This window comes from Pholcus phalangioides, unplaced genomic scaffold (genome assembly GCF_987345545.1).
Source record: "Pholcus phalangioides strain wild (caught in Gottingen) unplaced genomic scaffold, Ppha-v1.0 ptg000005l_1, whole genome shotgun sequence".
NCBI lineage: Eukaryota > Metazoa > Arthropoda > Arachnida > Araneae > Pholcidae > Pholcus > Pholcus phalangioides.
Genome location: NW_028301598.1, coordinates 3,266,044 through 3,292,895, shown reverse-complemented (window position 1 = coordinate 3,292,895; position 26,852 = coordinate 3,266,044). Strand labels below are relative to the sequence as shown.

Sequence of the window (26,852 nt, the reverse complement as noted above, 5' to 3'; positions counted from 1 at the left end):
CGCTGTGGAATCGTGATGAAATAGCAACGGGGACATAGGCGTCATAACCTAGGGCGCTGAGATCATTTGAGCCCCCCCCCTCCAATAATGTCTGAAATAACAATGCAATGCACACCTTCTCTTTCCTGCGTATGTGTTTGAGTCCCATATACATGGGGCAGCCAGCAACTTTCAAACCCCCAAATGTTTTCTTCATGTCGGCGCCTCTGAGTGGGGGATGGCGTCATTTCATCACATACGGTCAGCTGAGTGTCTTGGGAGTGTTTACAGACAGCACTGAATTGACGTGCACAGCGACATCCAATAACCTTAGACCAGCACCAAATGACCTGACTTCTGATATTTACTAGGTGAGTATTCAATTAATAATTAAAATTTACTTTAAAGCACTTATTTAAATGGGCTGGTCCCTCTCCACCAGCCACCCACGGGTTTGTAGCGTTACACTACAATTGAAAATTTATTCATTTTTCACAATTTTTTTTCTAATTTTAATAGAAAACTTTCACCAACTATGATCATTTTTGTCTACCAATAGAAATTCCTTTATACACTATTACTCCTGGTCTCACATATTTTTTTTCTCGTCCACTAAACATCATCCATGGAAGTCAGGTTCACAAACTTATCTCAGCATACTAACTTAATATAGATCAAACCTTTTTGGGGAGGGGTACAGATTAGACTACGTGGGGGGGGGGGGTAAAATACACTGTAATGGTAAGTTTAACCACATGACACAAGCAAAAGTCTTACACCAGGGGTGCACAACCTTTTCAGTCCACAGACCAGATATGTGATACTGCTACCTTTTGTGGTCCAGAAACCAGTACGTATAGGTCGTGTACTGGATCCATAATTAATGGGACATTCCAGTCTTCCCCCCTAATTTTGGCCATCCTGACTTTTTGTATAAAAATGTTTTGTTTTTTCCCGTACATATTTTGAATGAAGCCTATTTAGTTTCATTCTTCACTGAAATCAGGGATTAAGATTATTTTTGTAACTCATGATAACTAAGATTATAGTTACAGTGAAACCTTCATATAACTATACTCTGAGGACGCAGAAAAAATATTGTTGTAGAGGAGTTATATCAAGTTAGCATTATCTCATCAGGCGCTACAGAATTTATGCTGTTGGTGGCAACTCTTCTGAATTGGCATTGCTAACACCACTATAAAATGCATTTGTGAATGTTTATTCGCAGCAAAAAATTGCAATTGATTTGTTGATTAATAAAATTTAGTTGTTTCACCCAATAAAGTAGTTTACCACGCAACAGGTTTGTGTACTACACAGAAAACAGCTTCACAGCAACTTCATTAATACTTTCGGAGGGTAGATTGTGCAAAATGCCCATGTTATCAATCATCCTCGAAAGAACAAAAAGAAGGTGGGGGGAAAATAAAGGTAAGCAATCTGAAAATATATTGAAGATGATTTTGAGCAAAAATATCATTGCAGCAGTTTCAAAATCTCGAAAAATTTTGTTGTAGAGGGATTTATCATTGCAGAAAGGTTTCACTGTAATATGAATATTTATCGCACATATTTGCAAAACAACGTTTACACTATCTACCAGTAAGTATTTGGACACCTATGCAAATGACGATATCTGTGGTCCTGAGATACGTCACGCCCTCCGCCGGTATATATAGTGTAGGAAACAACATCGGCATTAGTCGCATGCAAGATGCCGCGTAGTTTGTAGCTCTCTGATTTCGAGAAAGGTATAATTATCAGGTATCACAAAAATGACCGATCCTTAAGGGACATATCTAGCGAGCTGAAGTACCCAAAATCGACAGTGGCCTATGTGATTATGAAGTGGAAGGTGAGCTGTGATTGTCGGAATTTGCCCCGAGTCGGCAGACCAACGAAACTGGGAGATAGAGACCGACGGGTGCTGTCCAGAGAAATTCGGAAGAGCCGCACCCAACCGATGGCCCTCATCCGCGAGGAGTTTCAACAGGTATCCGGGAGTATTGTTTCAATGAATACCATCCGTAAGGAAGCACATCTGATTGGTTTTCATGGTCGTGCTGCTGCCCATAAGCCTTTGATCACAAAGTCCAACCGCATTGCTCGGTTAATGTGGTGCAAAGCACATCGAAATTGGACCGTAGATCAGTGGAAAAGGGTTCTTTGGAGCGACGAATCAAGGTTCACCCTCTACCGTTCGGATGGCAGGGTCTGGCATCTGCCTGGAGAACGTCTCCTGCCAGAATGCATTGTGCCAACAGTCAAGTTCGGCGGAGGTGGAATTATGGTCTGGGGGTGTTTCTCCTGGTATGGACTGGGACCCTTGGTCCCCATTCATGGTAAGATCAATGCCGATTCCTACTGCACTATTTTGGATGACAATGAGCTTCCTACGTTGTGGCAGTTTTACGGGGTGGACCCCTGTTACTTCCAGGACGACAATGCCAGCTGCCATACTGCGAGGTTAACCAAGGCTTGGTATGGTGCCAATCGGGTTCATCGAATGGACTGGCCTGCCCAGAGCCCAGACCTGAACCCTATCGAGAACCTCTGGGACGAGTTAGATCGCCGAATTAAGGGGTGCCCTACCCGTCCAAAATCGGTGAAGGAACTGACATGTCTTCTCCAAGCCGAGTGGAAGAAAATACCACTAGCCATCACACAAGGACTTGTGGAAAGTATGCCCCGGAGGGTTCACGCTGTAATTGCCTCTTGTGGAGGCTCTACCCAGGGGCGTAGCCAGAAATTTCGTTCGGGGGGGGGGGGGGGACCAAAGTGACAGAACAATGGATTTGGCCATCTTTTTCCCTTTTTTCTGTCATTTTCTCACATTTCGAGGGGGGTGGGGGACCATACCCCCAAATCCCCCCCCCCCCTCGCTACGCCCTTGGCTCTACCAACTATTGATTTTGAATAAAGTTAGTTTTTCTTTTCTATCACAGGTGTCCAAATACTTATTGGTAGATAGTGTACTTCTTAGATAACCAAAAGCCAATTTGTTTTAGGTTTTTTTGAAGATTAGATTGGAGAGTGTGCATGTCAAACCATTCACTAATTATCCTTATTAAGTTTCATCTTATTTCACTTCACTTTGTCCATTCCATGCATACAAAGGCTAATTAAAGAGAGTAAAACTTATAGTTTACAGATGGATTTTGAATGCAGTTTTGAGGCCAAATACCCTAGTATTCTAACCTTGCTCCATGGACCAGAAAATTGCTTTACAGTCAGGCAAAGAAGTTCATCTAAAGGTAAACTGGAGAAACCGTGAGAAACCCAGGCTCTGTCCATCTAAAGGTAAACTGAAGAACTTGAAAGTATAAAACAAATGTCTATATTTTCTGAACAAAACATTTTTCTTTTTCTCAGTATTAATAGGGGACATACATACCAATCAAAAACAAAAGCTTCAAGTTCAAGGGCAAATTGATTTCTCCATCAGACATACATTCAGGAAACTCTTTCTCGATGATTTTACTTGATTGGCTTAAGCTTGTGTTGATGCTGCTTGTGCTTGCTTTGACAGGATCAGACTGAATCCCAACATCCATTTTTTCATGTGATTTATTAATATGTTCCTCTGTTTCAACACATATTATAAGCTCACTCTGTACACCAATTTCACACTTTTGAGCAGCCACTGTCATTGTAGAACGGGAAGTCTTAATATTTTCTTCTTTTTCATTTGAAATACTTTGGAGCTCTGGCTGGAGAATTTGTGGATCTACTTGAGTCCCTTTATCAGCTATTTCACAAACAAACCTGATGAATATGTACATATTTCAATGAATGCACCAAAAATATGCATTAAAATTAATACTGTATTACAGTCAGACCTCGATATGCCACCCATGAGGAAAGAATAAAAATGACTTTATAAGCAAGGTGATTTAATAACGAGTAAGTGTGCAACTTGTTAATTATGCTAGAAAGGACTTTTAAAAACTGACATTGTCGGGATAAAGATGTTAAATGTGATGAACATTATAACAAAGTCTTACTATACAATTTATTGTTAATGTAAGGAGATTAGAATGGAGATTTATTATGGATTAGATTGATTAACAGTGCTTTTAAAAATAGGCTTTCAGTGTCTTCCGTCATCCAGCGCTCTTAAATGCTTCAGGGGAGCACTGTGATGCTTGTGAGTAACTGGTTCAATATTGTCTCATACAAATTTAAACATATTTGCCTGATTTCTCCTCCTTCTTCTAACAACAAGTCAACCCATAGGATATTATGCCATATCTGTAGCTACCACCAGTAAGTTTCCCTGAGGCATAATACCAACTATTTTTGAAATGCTAGTGTAAGTATTCTGCGAACCAGTTTGTTGCAATGAAAATTGTTTCACATCATTTTACTGCTAATAATTTTGGAAATCAATTTATGAAAAGCACCTTGTATAATCAAGGAAAATTACTGCATTTGAAAAAAAATGAATACAAGGCAGATGGAAAAAAATACAAACCTTTACATCCATAGAAATGCTAATGCAGCATTTGAGTGTTACTGTAGTTGACTAAAAAAATGAATGTAAAGAATTTATATGCTTTACAACACGAATAAGAGACCCAAAACAAAAAAAAAAAAAAAAAAAAAAATATATATATATATATATATGTGTATATATATATAATATATATACACACACACATACAGCTGGAGCAAGGTCTTTACTAAACCATATGGTGGAAAATTTCCACAAAAAAGTGACAGTTTAAATTCACGATTCCTGAAATTTCAAAGAGATAGAGCATTTTGAGAGATAAAGTTGTGACAAGATTCACAAACAATTTCTGATGACAAACTATAGTAAAGAAAACGATTAGTGGTTTCATGTGAAAAACTCTCTCTCTCAATTCTCCAAGTAAATGACTGATCATGTTGAAAAATATCTGATAGCATGACATGCTCAATTTCTTACTCTGCTCATTTTGTAATAAATGATCACATTGAAGACTGTGCAATGACGTAAAAATGATTTCCGGACGTGCTAGAAGATACCAGGTATGTTTTGGATGACCGTTTCGTCGTCTGCAGCCTATGATCCTACCCCAGTGCATGAGTTTCATGATGCTGTTTACGTCAGATATGGCGAGTAAACCCATACATTCAGTGATCAACTGACGTCCACCTTTCGTCTCCTCTGGATTCAGAGCCTGTATGTGTTCTTTGCTATTTTCACCCTCTCAATGTGGTTTGCAACACCACGTTCCATTGCAATTTTTGTTTCTCTTGACGTCTACTAACAACCCTCTGAGTTTGTCGGTTCATTAGCAGAACACCATGTATATTCAATCTATAACAATATGTTTCTCTAATCCAGAGGTTCTTAACCTATGGGTTGTAACTACTTGGGTACAAAGGGCTTCGGAGATGGGTCTTATATCAAACCAAACATTTTGTTTAAAAGAAATAAATTAATAAGTAATGTTTATCAAGAATTTTTATATCCAAAATAGAGCCATAGGTCGCAAAGTTGGTAATGTTGGTGATTTTGGTTTGCAGCTGAAAAAGGTTAAGAACCCCTGTTCTAGTCTTGAGGAAGGATATTGAAAAGAAGTTCAAAAAACTGAATGTATTCTTGTATAAATAATATGCTAAGCAAACAGATCTGTATATTTTTTTTTGTGTTCATGAAAATAATTATCACATTTGTAGAAAGTAATTACCCTTGTAAATCAGCCATATTGCAGCCAACTGTTTCCACACTAACATCAACTTTGTGGATATAGTCCACATTCCTCTCGACAGTAAATTCTGCAATTTTCTCATGATCTAAATATAAGAAAAACATAATTTTAGAAAGCTATTATACTGTTTATGAAGGAAGGCTTTTCTCTAGACATCATGCCACGGGGAACTTGGACAGAAAAGTCTACAGGAAATTGAACCTCGCAAACTGGGCTAGTGTGCCATCCGCATACACCACACAAGACACGACCATTTCTTCCTTATTTACACACTGCGCCATGGCACAATAAAGTAGATATTCAATAGCCTCCCCTAACTTCAGCAAATGGCCTCCAGGTAGCGGCAGTAGCGGGAGTGTGACACGATTTTAATTTTTTATAAGACCAATGTATAAAGAAAATACTTTTTTTTTTGAACATCATGCCAAAGCAAATTCAGAAAGAAAAGTCTGTTTACATTATAAAGAAAAAGTTGAATGTCTCTTTTCACCAGGGCTAGAGAAATCTATTGCCCAACAAGCCAAAGGCATGTAAAAATTTTGACTAGGCATGCATTTTTTCAACCCCATGCTGGATGTTTTCACCCAAAGAAATATATTTTCAAGAAAGAATTCAAATCCGGATCACACAGTAAGGTACATTCAATCATGCAGTATGAAGCAATTTGCCCCTTTTTGCATAGATTTTATTATAAGATGTAATTATGGATTTTATTCATAGCTCAGACCCTGCCAATAATAATGATAAAAAACATCAAAATTACAGAAACTATTTTAAAAGTGTCATCTAAGGTTTACAAAAATAATGCTAATAGAAAGAAAGATAAAAACAAGGTTATCACCTTCTTCAGCTCTGACAGCATCAAATGGAGTCGAACTTCGAATTCCAGAAGGTGGCAAACAATGAGCGCAAGAACAATTTGGTGAATGCAAAGAAGATTCTCTGACCACAATATCACAAGACAACAATCCCATCAAATCTGTCTGAACAGACATATCAGCATAATTTAATGACAGACTTGCTTCATGAGTATTTGCAGTCGCACCTGTGTCACATAACTTGACAGATACACCTACATCTTGCATTTCTTTGTTTAAAGTTTCTTCTTGGACTTGGATCATAGCATCTACCTATGAAATGAAAATTATTCAGTTTTTTTAAACAGCCGAGAAAGTACCATGCAAATCAGAAAAATGTAAGAAGTTCAGCGCTTCTCTAGTCACATGAACTGAGCCATCATTATAACTTAATAGACACCCCTCAGATGTGCCACCCCCTCTTTTATGGTCAAATAATAATTTTCCCTTGTATGATAAAAGTATGCTTTTCAACCCTCTGATTAATGGTCACCCCTCTTTTACAGATGGTTTTTTTGTCCCACCGGTGTTCGCAAAAGAGGTTTTACTGTACATCATTCAAAATAAAAAATGAATGAATTTATAAAAAGATATAGATTTACAGTAGGGCCCTGATTATCCGAGCCTCGATTAACTGAGCTTCAGGTGATCCAAAGTATTCACTTTTTACAAATCATTTAAAAAATTAGGGACAGTAAAACCACCAGTGTGTCATGACAAACTGGTTTACAGAGTAAAGGCCCACAACTAGGAAGAGGAGGTGGTAAGCAGGCAGATTCGGTGTTCCAAGCATAGGACCAGAGTGAAGGGCAGAGAACTTATCCTTCAACATTATATAGGTGGGTGATGGAGGGAATTCCAAGTCCTCTTCAATAGAGGTCTTGACTACAAGTAATGCAACAAAATTTATGCTTCCTACAAACAATCATTGTTTCTTGTTTTTTTTTTTTGGCCTCATTCTTTTTAGCTATTGGAGACAACTGCTGTCTACTCAAAACAAGTTTGAATTACTCAAATTACAAACAAATAATATTAGTTTGCATTCAACTTTTCATTAGCTGTAATAATTTAACGCTTGAGAGATTCCCTTTTGCCTTTCAGAAGCATTAAAAAGGGTATTTTGGAGTCATCGATTAACACATACAAATTACATTTTGTTCTAATACCAGATTAACCACTGTACAACAACAAAATATACATGCTACAGTATTTTCTATGTGTAATACAGTAGACTCTAGCTAATCTGGCACATAGCAGACCCGGGTGTGCTGGATTAGCGAAATTGTTGGATTAGCGGAAATTAATTGAAAAAGACCACTTAAAGAACATAAACTTCTGCGTACAGTCATGAAGTAACATGTTTTCCTCTTCTAAGCTTAAAGAAAACCCGCCTAAAAATACTGGATGGGCCAGATTATCAAGAGTCTACTGTAATAGAATAATTTCTGGCTTCATCATTAGCATGCAATATAATACAGTAAATGTAACCTTATGAAATCCTTACCTTTTCTACAGGAGCAGCAGCAGCAGTCAATTTTGCTTCGTTTTCATGGAGTTTTTCTGGTTGTTCTTTGTAGATACTTTCATTCCAATTGGTATCATGAACATCAGCAGAACATTCTTGAACAGGTGAAAATACGAAAGACTTTCTAGAAGATTCAGAAGACACATCTCCACCTAAAATGCCAAGACATGAAAGTGGACATTGTATAGACTATGCACTGATGACATTACAAGTTAATTATTCATTTCCAATCAAATAAAGTTTATATTAATTTCCATAGAAAGTTTTGAACATTTTCACTTAAGCTAATAAAAAAACTCAAAGATTTTAAGATGTAGTGCACACGTTTTAATCATCGGGACCCAGGGATTCTGATAAGCCAACTGATAAGTAAAAAAAATTGCAGATGCTATTAAGATGACCATATGCCCCATTTATATGAAAAATAGGCAGCTCCATTTTTCATATGCAAAATAAACTAAAAGGCATGGATTTCTTCTGAAAATTTTGAATGTCCCATTGATCTGAAACACCACAGATCATGGGCGTAGATACCGGGGAGGGGGGCATGACATCGTCATCATCTTGCCCCCCCAGCAATAATGACCGTGCCCCCCCCAAGACTTCCAAGTCTATCTCCGCCTATGCCACAGATAAATTGATACTTTTACGAACAATAAGGAAAAATGAATAATTTCATATAATTCTGAAAATTATTCCATTAATTCCAGATGGCTGTAGAAGCCGCTGTGGTGGTTGAGTGGTCATAGTGACAGACTTGCATCTGAAGTGACAGGAACCCCACCGTCGCAGTGGTGATCGGCTAAAATTGGTTTTCTGCGGTTCCCAACTTTGGGGTGCAAATGTGAGCCGATCTCCCCGTTAAAAAGTCTCGCCGCAGAGAGCAACAGGCCTATAATGTTATAATTATTCATTCATTACACTTCACGCTCTATGAGTTGAGGAAAAAAACTCATAGTTTAAAAAAAATTGCAGATGGCAGCACTACACATAACAAGCATTACATAGAAACAAACTTCACGGAAGGTTCACTATACATACACCCACATTCCAACATGTACCAATTCGTTAGAGGTTCCGCAGAGGAATATGGACGAGGTGCATGTCTGGTTTAGTAGTAGTAGATGGCTGTAGAATGTTCAATAGTCTTGGTGCATTTGGCTGACTTATTTTTTGAAGCTTATACTGTTATGAAACATGTGATTTGCTTTTCTTTTAAGATAAGATGACTGTCTTTTTTATTTCCGTGCAGTCATTCTTACATTGCATAAGTTCAAAGAGAGAAACACCAAAACTCCAATTGAAAGAAAAAAATTCCTTTCTTACCTTTGCTGATTTACTACAGTAAAACCCCTCTTTTGCGGACACTCGCAGGACAGAAAAATTCGGCCGTAAAAGAGGGGTGACCATATCAGAGGGGGGAAGGGTCCTGTATTAATTGTATTTTTTAGTATTAGCAATAACTGACATGGTTCTTTATTTGAATATGAATGAAATTCTGACAATATGAGATGCGTTTAAAGTCATGAATATACACAATTATTGCATAGATACGAAATTAAAATTACAAAAGAAATATTATACAAAGTTTACAAAATGAATTAACATCTTTTAGAAAAACTGATCAATCACATTGTGGTGGGTTTTGCTGAGTATTTCAACACTAAAAATGTATGTTAAGTTGAAAGACCAAATCCAATGCCTTCCCGTCATTACGTTTACAGGAAAATGTATTTAATCAATGCATTGAATTCATTTGCAAGAGCACAAACTCAATTTTACGTTTTTCACTGTATTTGAGACATCATTTTTTTTCACTTAGTGATAGAGAGTATACTAGAGCTGGTCATATTAAACAGCGGGGAATAATGTAAAATATAGAAGAACAATCAGCAACACATGATTTCAGATTCTAAACAGATATCACAGGTGACAAACATTAACAAACTTCCAGCCAAAATTTCATTCAAAAGTAGTCAAATATAAAAAAGTTGATCAAGTAATTAAACTTTTGCTGCCATCTAGTGAGCATAATTCGAAACAAAATTTCAACTATCAGTGTTCGTACAGGGGTCTTTGTCTAATGCAACGAATGATGAAAATGGTGTGTGTCACCGTATCTGAGGGTGACTGTTAAACAGGGGGTTCAAAATATGTTATTTAAATAGGCATTTTGCCGAGACTTTTATTTGGCCTAAAAAAGTGGTTCACCACATCTGAGAGGTGACCGTAAAGAAACTTTTAAATTGGTTTTACTAAAATTTGGTTTTACTATACTATCTATCACAGGCAAAACATCTGGTTTCATTCCAAGTCTTGAATTATGGCTTAATATAACTCAAGAGAATTATATTAATTTTCTTTGTTCACAGGGGGTTCAAAATATGTTATTTAAATAGGCATTTTGCCGAGACTTTTATTTGGCCTAAAAAAGTGGTTCACCACATCTGAGAGGTGACCGTAAAGAAACTTTTAAATTGGTTTTACTAAAATTTGGTTTTACTATACTATCTATCACAGGCAAAACATCTGGTTTCATTCCAAGTCTTGAATTATGGCTTAATATAACTCAAGAGAATTATATTAATTTTCTTTGTTCACGTACATGAGAGAAACACTTTAAATCATTCAAATAAACTCACCCAGTTTTTCTTTGCATTTTTTCAATGCAACTGCAAGACGAGATAGCAATGTCTTTGTACTGAAATATGTATCAGAATCAAAAACCATTCATCTAACAAACATGAGTGTACAGATTTATAAAAAAAAATCACACAAAAGTTTTAAAAGAAAAGATTGTGAGCCATAGTATCGGTACTATGTAACAATACTTGGGAACCTCTGTGGAATTTGTCAAATCCCCCTATCCTTTAATTTTTTGAACATATTATGTATTTGCATTTGTGTATTTTCATAATAGAATTTGTCATATATGTCCTCTTACCTTTTATTACACCGCACGCACTGTTGCAAGCAGTTATAATCTCACTACGTATAGAGTGAAAATTAGCAGTATGGGATCTTGATCACGTCACCATTTTGATTGTTGTTGTTGTTATTTTAGTTTTGTGAAATTTCAATAAAACTCAATATAATTGTTTGAAAATGCAAATTAGTTTTACTGGTTTCCTATCAGTCATATTTTAATATGCTTTTTCTAAGATCGTCGGTCCCTAGAAATGGATTGTGCTGTACTTGTTATTTCAGGTATAAATACCTGCATTCATTCGTCCTCTACTACTAACATGATTTGCTGATCGGCTTTTGGAAAGCTTCATGCCTGGTAAAATGCAGATTAAAAAGTAAACAACCAATCTTCACTTGTACTAGGCACACATCGGTGGCTGGTTCCGAATCGTCATGTCTTCTCATACTCTTCATGCCATGGTTCTAATCACCCACTGACCTACTTGTTGCTGATCATCATCCCGGCTCCTGCTGTCAGGCCTACTGGTTTCCTGTTTTGCCACAGCCACCTGTCATGCTGAGCCACGTTGTGAGATCGTGTGGCTTTTGCTCGCTCTCATCCAGTTGATGACATCACACCTCATGTGATCCAAGTATAGTCATTCTTCAACTATTGCTAAGCCAGTGTGTAATAATGACCATCAAGACTAACAAGTGGACTGTTGCAGTCAGTATGAGAAGCCTTTTTGATTTTTACGTTATTTTTTTAATTGTTATCTCAATAATTTGTTTAAAATTGTTAATAAACTAATTTTGTTAAACTTAAAATCTCTATGGAATTTATTTCTCTCTTACTGTGTACTTTTGTGCCGATTCTTTGAATCAGAACCAGGGCCATATGCAGTTAAACGTTTCCACTAGTATAGCTCCTTTCAGAAAGATGGGACATCTTTTACAAAAATTCAACTTTCTTGAATACAGATGTGTTACATACCCAAAACTTACTGATTTTGGTCACCTCTTTCAAATTTTTCATGCAAGGCCATAGATAATCTCATTCAGCAAAAACTTACAGTATTAATTGAGGTGTGTAATAAAGTCATAGTGGTGTCAGTCAATTTTCAACAATTCTGACTTAAGTCCAGAAATGCAATCTAGAAGTACTAAACTGTTAAAAGAAAAATGAATTACGTCTCAAAATAATTTCGTATATATGCCATATATAACTTTTTTTCCCCAGAAATTTTTAATTCTTTGCACATTTGCTTTAGCATTTTATTTCCAGGCAGGAGTTATTTATAGACAATAATTGACAATTTTGCTGACAGTTGGCAAGAAAATTTAATGTCCTATGTGTTTAAGATCTTGATTTCTCGTGTTTTTCTCAATAAAATATGATCATTGAGAAAAATAACTTCATTTTTGATTGCATATTGCATATATTTTTCACACTTAAGATGTCTTGGAAAATGTCAACCTCAGTTGTAATGGCAAAATTTCAAAGAATCATGGATGTTTTTATAACTAAGTTTGACTGTATTTTGTTTATTACAATAAAACAACTTGTTTTGATTGAATGTTTTCATAAGAAATTAGAAAATCCTGCAAAAATTTAAGGTTAAGATTTAAATTCCACCATTGACAATAGCAATACAGTTTTTTTTACTTTGTCAAAATTGGGGGGGGGGGAAGGCAGATACCAAATAAAATTCATTCATATTTTTCTCAGAATTAAAACCGGCTTAATAATTTTGTAGCACTGCAGTCATTTTATGCATTCCAACATATACCAGACTAGGACCTAAGGCTTAAAGCAGCTCTATATCCATTTACCGGGGAGCACAATCCTGACCTGGCCAGTCAATCATTGCTGCCGATAGGATGCAACCATAGAATATGAGATTGTGTTCACAAGGCTATTTAACTTCTTTGCAGGATCCATAGTTAATAGTTAAAATTAATAACTTTTTTGAATATTTGTTTCTATTTACCTGGCATCCACTTCAATCTGTTCATTTTGTGTATCACTATTGTTGTTATCAGCTGATGGCAATGATGACTGTGACAAAGGAGGCGACACCATGTCTATACCAAAATGCAGCTTCTCATTAGTTTTTTGCAAAGGAATCTACACACAACACACAGAGAGACGTAAAACATCCAGTATTGATACATATGCTATACATTACACAGTAGAGAATGCAGTGCTCTGAAATTGCCTAACATCAAATATCATGCCATGTGATACATCATTTATTTTAGTATTTCAAAGTATTAGAAAAAAAAATCAGGAATACAGTGATATATCAACTTATGTCGGTAATTCTTTTTAAGACATAAAGTAAGTAAAAAAAAGATGCTCTGTATTCCCCTGCATTAGAAAGCATGCTTTAGTAAAAATCAGGGGACACAAATGTGGGAGTCTGGTCCATTCCTGGCATGTTGGGAAAAGTTAGGTTCAATAAAAATCACTTGATACAAATACAAATACAACGCCACAACAGGCAAATTGCTCAACGAGGTGGCTGACTTAAGAACATCATGGATCCCCGAGCCATTTTTTGGAGGCCCTACCTACTACTGCTACACCACACATGCACCCCGCCCACACAACCGCCCCCCCCCCCCGTGGAACCCCCAACGAATCGGTACATGCGGGAATGTGCGTGTACGTGTAGTGAAACCTGACGTGAAGTTTTTTTTGTTTCTCTGTAATGCTTGTTATGTGTAGTGCTGCCATCTGCCACCAGTTTTTTCTAACTATGAGTGAAGTGTTATGATTGAATAATTTATCGTTGTAGGACTGTTGCTCTCTGTGGCGAGACTTTTTAACGGGGAGATCGGCTCGCATTTGCGCTTTGAAGTTGGGAACCACAGTAAATCAACTTCAGCCGACCACCACTGTGGGGTTCGAACCCGGATCCTCGCATCGCGAGTCCGTCACTACAACCACTCGACCACCACAGCGGCATTCAGAAAAAACTGATATCAATCGATATTGAATCTGAAAATGGTAAACACGCACGAATTGGAATAAAGTGATAGTTTTCACTGAAGCAAATGTGTTTTGCTTAGAAATTTGATAACAATACTGAAAATTAAGCTTTTACTTTTGCTTTAACCTGATTACTGCCAGCCTTGTAAAAAATAGATACTGTGTTTTGCATGTTTTTTTTTCTGCATGTTCAGAGAATGAAGAAATATGATGTCGCTTTTCTATTAGAACATTACATTTTGCAGAGCAATTAATTCAATAAATTCTTAACTTTTTTTTGCTTTGTTTATTCTAATCATAAAGACTTGATCAAATAATATGAAAATAGAGACATAGACGGCTTATTTCTCAGCTCAAGATATCAAGGAAATAAATATTTTCTAGATATTATAATGTAATATTATGACATAATATCCAGGTGGGAAGGTTATTATATTATATTATGTAATATCCAGGTGAGACAGTTATTATATTGTAATATACAGAAAATATCTGTTTCCTTGATATTGTGAGCTGAGAAAAAAGCCATATATATATCTCTCTATCGTCCCACCTGGGAACCATTTGCTTAAGTTAAGAGAGGTTACTGATGCCTCTACTTCAGCACCTCAAGCCACAGTGCATGAAATAAGGAAGGCAGGGTTGTGTCTCCAGTGGTGTAGATGGTAGCATACTTGCCTAGTTTGCACAAGGGTCTGGGTTAGAGTCCTGTGGAGACTAGATAACTTTTCTTTCCGAGTTCACCTCGGCATAATATCAAAAAAATAATTCAGGTTTACTAATTTTTTTTTTTTTTTTTTTTTTAATAACATACAAACATATATACAAGCATATACAAAAACACATTAAACATACACTTTTGACCTCAAGGGACATGCTTGTCCTTCCAGTAGGTCTACAGGGTTTCTCCGTAGATTATTTTTCTTAGCAACAGCCTATTATGGTTTAGGTCGGTTTATAATTGTTCAATATACAGTTTTTTTTTTGTTTTTTTTTTTTGTATTTATGTTACAAAGAAATTTTACATACAGATGGATTGTATCATGTGGTTGTATTATTGTTGTAATATAGATTCTAGACTGGTATTCATAGAAAACGTGAATATATTGTTATTAGATCTTATGTAATTATTTGTATGATTGATTGTATGGTATAGATTCATTATTTTTGGAGCGGTGTATCTATAACTCTTTTGAAATAACGTTTTATTTGTTTTTGGCACTTTATATATGTTATTTAATCTAGACGACGTTCTATTTTGTTTCATTTCTAACCAATTATTATTTAAGAATGAAAATTTTATTAGTCTATAAACATAGTTTTGTCTTATAGTTAGCTTATGGCATTCTGTTTTGTTGGTGTTTATTGTGGTGCTTGTTATTTGGGATCTTATCTTGTTATATATATTATCTAGTTTTTGTATATCTGTTTGATATGCACCTCCCCAAGCAGTAATTCCATATATTACTGTTGAATATATCCAAGCATAAAATAAATCTTTTAGAAAGTTATTGTCTATTGTGTCTCTTAGTCTATAAAGAATTGCTGCATATATTCTTAATTTTTTTATTATTTTTTCACACTGTGATTTCCATTTTAAATCATCTTGTATTATTATCCCTAGGTAGTTGTATTCATGTACTCTTTCAATTTCTTGACAGTTACATTGTAATATATGTTGACACGGACAATGATCATGAATTTTTATACTTAAATTTGCCAAACTATTTATGTTTCTTGTTTTTAAGCATATGTATTTAGTTTTCTGTATGTTTAGTTTTAGTTTATTTTTCTTCAGCCAGTTACTGATTTTAAATAGGTCCTCTTCAACTTTTTTTATTAAATTTGTAATTTCAGTGTCTTCAACATACAGTACTGTATCGTCCGCGAATGAGATTAATTTACCATTTATGTTGAGTTTGAATATATCATTTATGTAAATGAGAAACAATATCGGGCCAAGCACAGATCCCTGGGGGACTCCTTTTTTTACTTCTATGAATGTACTCATTTCTTCACCTATTTTAACTGATTGTTTCCTATTAGAATAGTATGATTTAAACCAGCTCAATATGTTTCCACGTATACCAGCTGTTGACAATTTTCCTGTCAGTATCTCTAAATCTACGTAGTCAAAGGCTCTTTTTAAATCCAGAAATATCGTTATAGAAAATTTATTGCAGTTGAACCCGGTATTTAAATAATTGCACAGCTCTAAGATGGCCATTTCTGTATTCTTACTTTTCTGAAACCCGTATTGGTTAGGAGCTAAATAATGCTGATAATTAAGAAAATCCACGAGCTGTTTTTTTATGCACTTTTCTATTACTTTTGAAAATATTGGAAGAATTGATATGGGTCTATAGTTCAGTAAGTTATTTGTCTCTCCTGATTTATAAATGGGGTGTACTATGCCATACTTTAAATCACTATAAAAGACTCCTTCCGTTATAGATGAGTTAATTAGGTTTTTTATTACATCCACGTGATAATGGGCAATTATTTTCATCATCTTAGGGGTAATTTGGTCAATTCCACTTGCTTTATTAGTCTTCAATTCTGACATAACCTTATCAATATCATAATCGTTAATTTCAAAGAAGTACATAGAATTGTTAGAATTAGTCATTGTTTGGTCATCTTCACAATTACAGACTGTGTTTATTTCTATTTCTTCCAAGTTTCTTGTAACAAAGTCTTCGTTAAATTTCTTCGCTAAAATGTTATGGTTATCACAGATTGGGAGTATATTTTGCTTTGCACTTTTATTAAGTATATTCTGATTTATACATTTCCATTGCATTTTTTTGTTATTCTCGCATTTCGTAAAAGTATCTCTGATATATTCCTGTTTTATTTTTCTAATATACTTTTTCAGTTCCTTATTGTATTCTTTGTAGTCTTGCTCGTATGACATAATATTTGGGTACTTTTTGTATTTTTTGTATAATTTTTCCTTATAATTTATTTTATTTACTATTTCTTTTGTGATCCAGTTTTTTTTACTTTTTTTGGGTTTCATCTTGACTTGTTTCGTCCATAAATTAGAGTTTGATTGTATGATATCCACGAATCGTTTGTATTTATTTTGTATGCATCTTTCTTCTATGACACTAACGAAATTTATATTTTCAATGAATTTTTCAAATTTATCATAATTTATTATTTTTATATGTTTGTTTTTTTCATTTTCTTCTATTTTCTTTTGTAAAAAGTTTATGTATCCTAATACTGGATAGTGATCTGTTATCTGAGTTTTATACACTGTGAATTTTTCTATTGAATTTATTTTTGATCTATAGAATACATGGTCTAAACATGTTTTATTATTATTTGTTTCTCTTGTTATATTTTTGTGAAGGGGGACCAGTCCATTTATTGCCATTATGTTAAGATATTGAGAAGTTTCGTTATCATCTCCATGTAAATTTATATTAATATCACCCACTATTAAAGTATTTTGCTTCAATTTCTGTAAATTTTGTTCTAATTCATCATTAAATTGTGAGATGGAGAAAGAATGCGAACGGTATAAGAGTAATAAATCAATGTCATAATCAGGGAGGTATATACATAATTCTTCAGCAGTTAAAAATTTAACATTTTTCTTTTGTATTGATTTAATATTTTTATTTATATACATTATTACTCCCCCGGCTCTATTGTATGTTCTACTGTTTATATAGCAATAGTAATCTATTATTCCCTCAAGATTGTCAATATAGTAATTAAATAATTCTTCACTTTCAATCCATATTTCACTTAGGCATATAATATCTATTAATTCATTTAAAGTTCTAAGAAATACCACCAGACTGTCAAAATTTGCTCTTATACTTTGGATATTCAATGTAAGAAACGTCAATGTTGAGTTTGGTTCACTGGGGCAGTTCATAAATTTTTTTGCTTCACTAATGTCCTCCAGAGGTCGTTGGTCCTGCATTTCGAGAAAGTTCTCTGTGATCATTTGTACTGTGGCTTGATTCTAACTTTTGCAAATGTTCTTGGTTTGTTATTCTGATTACTCTTGAAGTTTCATCCCTCCGGAGAAATATTTTCCCTTCTTTCGCCCACGCGAACTTGAAATCCAGTTTGTTTTTCGTTTGTCTAGCCAGGTGAAATAACTTCTTGTTTTCAATTGTTAGATGTTCGTTCACATATATTCGGACATCTTGAAAGATCGGGTTTATTTTATCTGCTGTAAGGGTATTTTGTCGCTTAGCCTTTTGAATCCAGATGTTTTTTGATGTTTCACTATTGAATCTTACTATGATTGGTTTGGGTATATTCTCATTTCTTGTTGGGACTCTGTGAGCACATTCAATTTTAGTTTTTTCAGGTATTTGTAGTTGTGTTTTTACTGCTTGAATTATTTCTTGTATATTCTCATTTGGGCTTTCTGGTATTCCATTTATCTCAATGTTATTTCGTCTCATTTTGGTTTCTAACTCATTCATATGATATTTCAAATTTCCTATTTCTGCTTTCATGTTTTTATTTTCCATCTTGAGTTCTTGATTTTCTCTACTTATTTGTTGAACCATTTCTTTCAAGTTTTCTACCTGCTTTGAAAAATCTTCCATGCATTTTGAGTTGTATTCTATAGACTTTATAACCTCCTTCATTTCATTTTCCATTGCTTCTTGTTTATGTATGATTTTTTCTGTGACTTGTTGGATGGTTTCCTTTACTTCCAGTTTGAAATCACCTATGATTTTTTCTATCCTGTCAAAATTGTCTTGCTGTGTATCATTCACCGCTGTGGCTCCTTCATCTTGTTCATTTTCACAGATTTTACATGTGAATTTGCTTCTTTTGTCTTTTGCCATCCTTCTAAATGCAGATTCGTTGTATCCAGCACAAACGGGATGTATATATTGTTTACACACTGTACACAAGAAAAATTCGTTCGCGTCTATCACTTTATCGTTACACTTCTTACATCGTGATCCATCCATCTCTGATTGTTTTCCCCAATGAAGAAATCGTATATTCTAACTTCTTAGTTTAAAATTGTTTTCATAGATGGCGACTCCGATTCCTTATTTCTTTGTTGTCTAGTTATGTCGCTGTACTTTGTTCATTTATTTTCATTACTTTTTAAGTATCATATTGTTATATTATTTGAACATAATTACCGTTCCCACAGTCCTGCAGCTTCCAGTGCTGTTGTTTTCGCTTAATCTACTGATAAAACACTTAATTTATATGTATTTTTCGGAGCTCGGTAACTATCTGTTTGTAAACATTGACGGCGTGTTGCCATCCCATTCCAGTTAGCTCATCTAATGTACAAAAACAAATATACTTAGTATCCAACATTTGCAATAAACTAAGAACTGATAACAAAAGCAAATGTGAAATGCAAGCTATCTCCAACATAGTTCGAAAAACAGAAAGAATTCTGAAATGCAGAGAACAGACAAGATTCAAATCAGCCAATTCAATCAATTCTCATAGTCCAAATGGTTAAGAATTTTCCAGAATCTGTAGCTTGAGGCTCCTGGTATACCAGAAAATTTCTTTTGACCTTCAAAAAGCAGTTTAAATTCACAGAAAGTGATGGAAAAAACATTTAAGTTTTTTTTTCAATATATTTTAATTTTTTTGCAAATTTTACATAATTTCCAAACATCTTGGGGAAGGAGCTGCATGGACCTCATATCTCCTTCCCCAGTTGTCTTCTAAAAGGGTGGCATCAGGGTTTTATAAGATACTTAGGTGGGGCATGGCAAAAAAAAGGTTACGAATCACTGAGCTAAGCAAAGAAATGCCAAATTTTCTATATATCTGCTATAATGTACATTCAAGTGTAATAAGTGCAAATGATACTGGCCCTTGAAACAAATTCATAGTTGATTATGTGCAAACTTTGATTTACTTATTAAGCTCAGTCTCAATGGTATATTGGATAAAACCGAGAGTTCTACTACTACACCAACTACGCCTTATCGCTATATCAAAATTTACTGCCATCAACAAGTTGGGCTGGAAATGAAGGTGCCATCTATCGGTGATCGCCTCACGCTCATTAGGGAAGATACCAAGAGCAAAATTATTCCAATATCAGAATCCTGTCATTGGAAAAAATAAAACTAAATAAGAAGTAAAAATTTCTTACAATTTATAATAAAAAAATTTCATTATATACAGCAAATGATTACCTCTTCCTTCAACAATGAAGACACCTTGTATGTCATCATCTTGTTGTTATTAATTCTCATAACCGAGGGCATAATATTGATGCAGGGCAACTTCTACAATACAGAAAAAATGTTGCATGAATACGAAAAAGATATATTTTTTAAAGAAAGTCAAACCTCATGTATTAGTAATGAATAATTTTTACATATATTTTACACAAATGTAGTATGCAACTTCTTTATACCATCACCCTCTTAAATAATCACTCTATCCATACCAACAGTTTTGACAATCCAAGCTGAAGAATATGACAATGTAAACAGGATCATGATACAGCACATTGAATGGAGGGCATTGATTTAGCGCCATTTACTAAATATTGTTGAAAAGCCTTCATATAGGTGACGTCAAAGAAATGGGGATCAAACGTTTTCACTCACCTTAGTCTCGTCTCTGAAAAATTTATTTTGTGGTCTTAACTCCAGCAATGTAAAGCTATTGTGGAGTTATAGAACTCCTGATTTTGAACATACCTTTGGTGTTCACTTGGTCTACATTTCAGATCTCATTTGGTTTAACTGAACTAGTTTTGGTGACAATCTAGACAAACAATATAGCTTAAACCAGGGGTTCTCAAACTATGGGTCATGGTGCTCTTCTGTGCCTACTATATTTTCAGGGCCACCGCTCCATGGCACCCCTGACAAAAGTTCTTTGAAAATAGCCTTTGTTAAACAGCTCTGGGGAGCCCACGGAGCTGGCAGATAAGCATTGAATAGAGAAAAGGGGCGCAGTGGGTTAAAAAGTTTGGGAATACCAACTTAGGCCCACTGCTTAGTTAGATGGCATTCTTTGGGACACTTGGTGGAAAGTTATCGGGAAGTAAGTCGATGACATGGATTTGAAAATGAGGGGAAATATGTTTTAGTTTCATAGAGAAAAATGGGTCAAAACGTATGACGGCTTTATCTTTGATAGCCAAGTCTTTGTGAAGGGTGGACACATGACACCAAATTAATATCTTCCATTCCATTGTCTTAACACAATTTTATTTTGAAGAAATACTAGAATGATATTCTTCGGAGATAAGTTAATCACATGACATCACTAACAACAGATAGCAGCAACTCTGACGTCCCAAATTACAATAAAATACTGAACTGAAGCAAACAACTCTGACCCTAGACACTCATTTTAACCATTTTTTTACCATTTCCTATTTCAGTGGTTTTTTTTTTGCTAAGTACAAAAGCTTTTTGCTTTCACTTTGAAAATGGTACCCATGCGTGCTGGAACATGTATTTTTAAACTTATTATTTGTTTATTTTCATTGCCTTTTTTCAGTCTTTGCCAACACAATCAGGAATTTTGTGCAACAGAATTATTTACAATAAATATTTATATGCTGTTTACCTGAATCACAAGTTTCTTTGGTGTTTTCCGTTCTTGGCATGTTTCAATGAGCACCACATTTTGATGAGTCATCACATCGGGGTTGGTTTGCAGAACAAAGGTGGTTCTGTTGTTGACCATTTCAGAATCAGGCTCTGCCCATTTTTGCCTGTTTGGTGGAGCTAATGGAATAGCTAAAAGTATTTTATCAAAGTTAGAAATAATGAAAATTTTTCATTATTTTAATATGAGATTTGAAAAAAAAGGAATATTTCTTTTAACTATATATACATGAAACCTCTCTTTTAGGCAGAGAAAAAGGAAATGAATTATGCGATTACACCAAGACTGAGAAGTACACATTTTAATGGTAAGGTTGAAGGAGGAAAAAACATTCTGGTATTTTTCACGCTAACGTCTGTTTCATGAAATTTAGCTTTATAAACATTAGAATTTCATTTATCCAAAAATTAAACCTTATAAGTAGAGACCAGAAGTTTAGGTACTAAAAATTGTAAAAAAAGGCACTAAAAAAAAGGCATTCATAATTGATGTAAAAAAAAAGAAAAGTAAAAATTAAGATATTAAGGGTTCAAAAAATGAATAAAATGGCTGAAAAATTTATTCTGCCTGTGTTTCCACACATATTAGTTTATATTAACTGCATTATTAGCCTAACGAAATTCATATTATCATGGAAAAAAGAAGTTATTGTGATCCTTCAAGCATAGGTCAGAGGCAATTGTATTCAAATAGATACATAATTAGCTTACATGCAAAATAATATTAGCTAAAAAATTAACTAACAATAATTATTCAATAATTATATTATGTTTTAATAGAAATCTGTTCTTACAATCTTGATGTGAATTTGATACAATGTTGATTTCTATCTATCTGAAAACTATGTATAGCAGAGATGAAATGTCTTCGTCTATTTTATGCCTGGCAATACTAAGTTTAGTCAGATGCCTTAACATTCTCTCAGACATTAACTTCTATTTGTGTTTAAATTGGACTGGGGCCTCGTATGAAAATTGATAGTAAAAACCGAATTTTTTCCACAAAAATTTCTTTGAGGCTCTTGAAACCTAAAATATTCGAGTTTTACAGAATATAGCCATTAAGATTCAAGGTCAAACATAAAACAATGATGTCAAAATAGGCATTTACGGGAAAAAAAATTAAAAAAATTTTTACAAAAAGTTCAAAAAAAGGCCTTTATGACATTTTGCCAGAACTTCCTGTACTCATAAGATACTCAGGAAGGAAATAGAAAGTTACCCACACTCTTTTATTAGAAAATGATACTCAATAATTATACCTCATGAGCATTATTATTATTTTTCGCTACCTTGTTGAATAATTTGCTTTTTATGACCTTTGAGTTTTTATTTGTACCATGATAACTGGGCTTAAGATTTTTTCAACTAACAAAAACTTTTAGCCTCATCTAACAAATATCCACTGCTCAAAACAATTAGGGGAGCACATGGTTTTAACAAAATTACGCAAAGATGTATACCGATAAGTAACATAAAATGAATCATCCATAATTTAAAGCCTAGCAGGAAACGGAAGAAGAAAACTTCATATGCAAATCAAAGTTCATGACGTCAAAAACCAGAAAAAGGAGATAAGGGCAGAAATCGGGATGTTGCAGAAACGTCTGTTTTACTGCCGTAACTGTGAAATTCGATTGCGCAGTAATTTTTTTTGAGACAAGGAGACTTGAGGATGTCTCAACAATGTGATTTATTGGAATCCATGGCATGGCGTGTTATAGGCAGACTGGAATCCGGGCAAACACAACGTAGTGTCGTGGACGCTGTTGGAGTCGCCAGAAGTGTTGTTGCAAGGCTGTGGAATCGATTCCAAGAAACAGGAAATGTTAGACGTCGACCAGGGCAAGGTCGGCCACGCGCCACTATAGCAACTGATGACCAGTATATACGGTTAACAGCCCGTCGAAACAGAACAGAGAATGCTACGCAGCTGCAAAGACGGTTGCTCTTGGCAACAGGATGAAGGGTGTCCAGCCAAACAGTACGTAATCGGCTTCATGAGGGAGGGCTCTATGCACGTAGACCAATGGTCTGCATTCCGTTGACCCCATGCCACCGTGCGGCCCGAAGAAGATGGGCTGCTGAACATCGAGATTGGGAGCAACATGATTGAGCCAAGTGCTGTTTACAGACGAGTCCCGATTCAGTCTGGAGTGTGACACCCGATGTGTTCTGGTATGGAGGGACAGGGGCACTCGAAATAGCCCCGCATTCGTTCGTGAAAGGTCACAATACAGATGAGCTGGTTGGATGGTATGGGGTGGAATCAGCATAGGCGGACGTACGGACCTGCATATCATTCGGAATGGCACTTTGACGGCCCGAAGGTATGCAGACGAGATACTGCAACCTCATGTCATCCCTTACGCTGGAGCCATTGGAGATTCCTTTGTTTTCCAGACTGATAATGCCCGACCGCATAGAGCTCGTCTGGTGGAGAACATGCTTGAAGCTGAAACAATACAGCGTATGGAATGGCCAGCGTGCTCTCCTGACCTGAATCCAATCGAGCATGTTTGGGACATGCTCGGACGACGCATTGCTGCGCGACCAAGACCGCCTGTTACTGTCCGAGACTTGCAGATTGCATAGCTGCCAACTTTTGAAAATGAAAATTCGGGAGATTTTCGCGCAAACCCTTATTTTATGCTAAAACCACTCCCTAATAAATACAATAGGGATTTTTCCAAATAAAATAGGGATTTTCCAAACATAAAAGTTAAAGTGTAGGGAATAAAATCCCTACTGAAGTCAAATTAAAATAGGGATTTTACACACATGGAAGTTAAACCCTTGGGAATAAAATTCCTACGCAAAAAACAAGTGAAATTGGAGGCCAAAACTTCAATGATGTAAAAATAAATATTGTGTTCAATCAGAAACACTGCGAACAAACATTCGGCGCGAATGACCCCAAAATCATCGGAAGATGAAGGAAAACACAGTCAATTTTTGAAGAACACTGACTTTTTGTGACACTTGCTTGATTTTTTTTTTCATTTCACGAGTGATGATGGCAGTCTTTCCATGACCGATGTTTATGTCCGTAACACAACTTGTACAAAAAGGAAAAGTCGGCCCTCTTCTGGAACGTTGATGAAAGGAAATTCATCGGAATAAGTATCTTTAAAATTTATTAAATGTGTTTTTGCTTATCATTATTCATGCTTAGCTATATCGCACGTACGTAGGCTGACCATATTTCTTCGAGATAAATACGGGACATTGGGATTCCAAATACGGGAAAATACGGGACATTGCCAATTATCGCCAAACACGACGCCAAAATCAAACAAAGTTGCCAAAAATTGCGAAAATTACGGGAAATGATGCATTACTGTGAATTGCAGTGGATCAAAATGTATTCCACGAAAAAAAAAACTTTCACCAAGGCAAATGTGGGAGATTAATATTCTCATATATAGTTGTAATTATCATAAAATAATTTATGAGTTGAAAAATAATGTCAATCTTTGACTTCAATAAAGAATAAAAATTCAAGTAGGCTTCGTGTAAAATACGGGAAAAACCGGGACACTTTTGCCAAAAAGTCGGGACGGCCAAAAAAACAGGAAATACCGGCACGGTCCCGGGAAATACGGGATGTATGGTCACCCTACACGTACGTAACTTCAACAAAAGAAATTTTGACCATATGCGCGTCACTAGAATCTTCAATTATTATCCAGGACTATTGGTTGCTAAGCCATTTCCCTGCACGATAAGACAAACAACTTTCTTGTTACCATCAGAGGGTTTGTAAAACTTCCTTAAAAAGGGAATTTCCCCATTTACGACGTGTGACGTCACTTCGAAAGGGAAAAAAAAGAGGCTTCATGCCCCACAAGAAATTCCTTAGGGATTGTTTTCATAAGCGGGGATTTTTTTTAATGAAGTAGGGAATTTTTAGGGACAATTAGGGATTTTTGTTATTTTCGTAAAAATTCGGGAGATTCCCGAAAAATTCGGGAGACTTGGCAGCTATGAGATTGCACTTCTTGAGGAGTGGAACAGAATTCCCCAAAGTCTGATCGATAACCTCATCGCATCCATGGCAAACAGGTGTGCAGCAGTCTTAGCTGTTCGAGGAGACCACACGCCCTATTAAAACTCATGAATCATGTCTAAACAGTACTTTTTTTTATCGTTTACATGTAACCAAATTGTTGCCCTAAATCATCTTTTCATGTTTTTTCCATATTTTCAAAGAATTAAAGCTTAATTCCAAATTTTTTTACGTCTTTTTTCTGTATTGCGCATTGATACGCATGTACTATCCATTGTATGCCAATACGTGGCTGTCTCGCACGGCTTTCTTTACTTTTTTGCTTGCTCCCCTAATTGTTTTGAGCAGTGTAGATTAGGTTAACAAACTTCTTCTTTGATATGTATGCATAAGCTAACCAAACACAACCAAATTGTGAGTTGAATTTTTATGCTAATCTCATCATCAGAATTACTGTTACTGGTTGGATTAGTAATGTCCTCATTAATTTATGACCCCTTAAGGTTACTTTCCAGATGTATTGGCACTTATTTTTCAGAAAGTTTTGGAACCATTTCATATAAAATAAGAGATTAAGCTAAGAGAAAATGTATTGGAAAAAACAAAAGAGCCTAGACTCGAATGTTTTTAATGCAAGACTCTCACCATCAAACCAAATGGTCTGGAATTTCTAGGACAGAGCTGGATAAAAAAAAAAAAAAAAATTTACATGCCAGCCAAATTTCTTCAACGAGCCAAGCATATTTTCTCCCCAAGAAAAACAGTCCTGAATATTTTTTTTTACTTTTCTAGGATTTTATTAGCCCTTCTTAAGTTGGAAGACACATTATTATGATAAAAAAAATTGTGTAACATGTGGGGACAGCGTCCACCACTGGATGGCGCTGTCCACATAATAGGAAAAGAGCGCGCCTGCATGATGGAGAAACTTGACTGATGCTTTGCCGTTCAAACCAGACAGTGACGCGGTCCGTTTGTATCGATATGTTCTTGCAGATTCGGTCACATTAGTTGTATAATCAATGTTTAATTATCTTAAAATTTCAAAGGACGTGTTGCCTTTAACTGCTTCATTCAAAACCTCAAGTCAAGTTCCTCCATCGTGCACGTGCTTCCTATTATGCAGACAGCGCCATCTGGCGGTGAATGCTGTCACCACACATACTTACACTTCAGTCGAGCAATTATGAACATAAAATTTTAGGCACCAATACAGATTTTCTAGTAACCATGGCAACCTGACACTTGTTCAACCCGGTTCCAAGAGCTTATATTTTACA

General features: G+C 35.4%; 1 protein-coding gene across 1 annotated transcript in view; it reads right to left on the bottom strand.

The window, feature by feature from the left end:
• Positions 1-26,852, bottom strand: part of LOC149085734 (uncharacterized) — a 58,298-nt gene that overhangs the window by 11,539 nt on the left and 19,907 nt on the right. Inside the window, exons 7-14 of the mRNA XM_089232127.1 lie at positions 21,523-21,695; positions 20,130-20,222; positions 12,962-13,098; positions 10,706-10,764; positions 8,043-8,215; positions 6,523-6,811; positions 5,661-5,766; positions 3,377-3,747 (exon numbers count right to left, since the gene is read on the bottom strand). Of these exons, the coding sequence (XP_089088253.1) occupies positions 3,377-3,747; positions 5,661-5,766; positions 6,523-6,811; positions 8,043-8,215; positions 10,706-10,764; positions 12,962-13,098; positions 20,130-20,222; positions 21,523-21,695 (1,401 nt within the window). The remainder of the gene's footprint in view (positions 1-3,376; positions 3,748-5,660; positions 5,767-6,522; positions 6,812-8,042; positions 8,216-10,705; positions 10,765-12,961; positions 13,099-20,129; positions 20,223-21,522; positions 21,696-26,852) is intronic.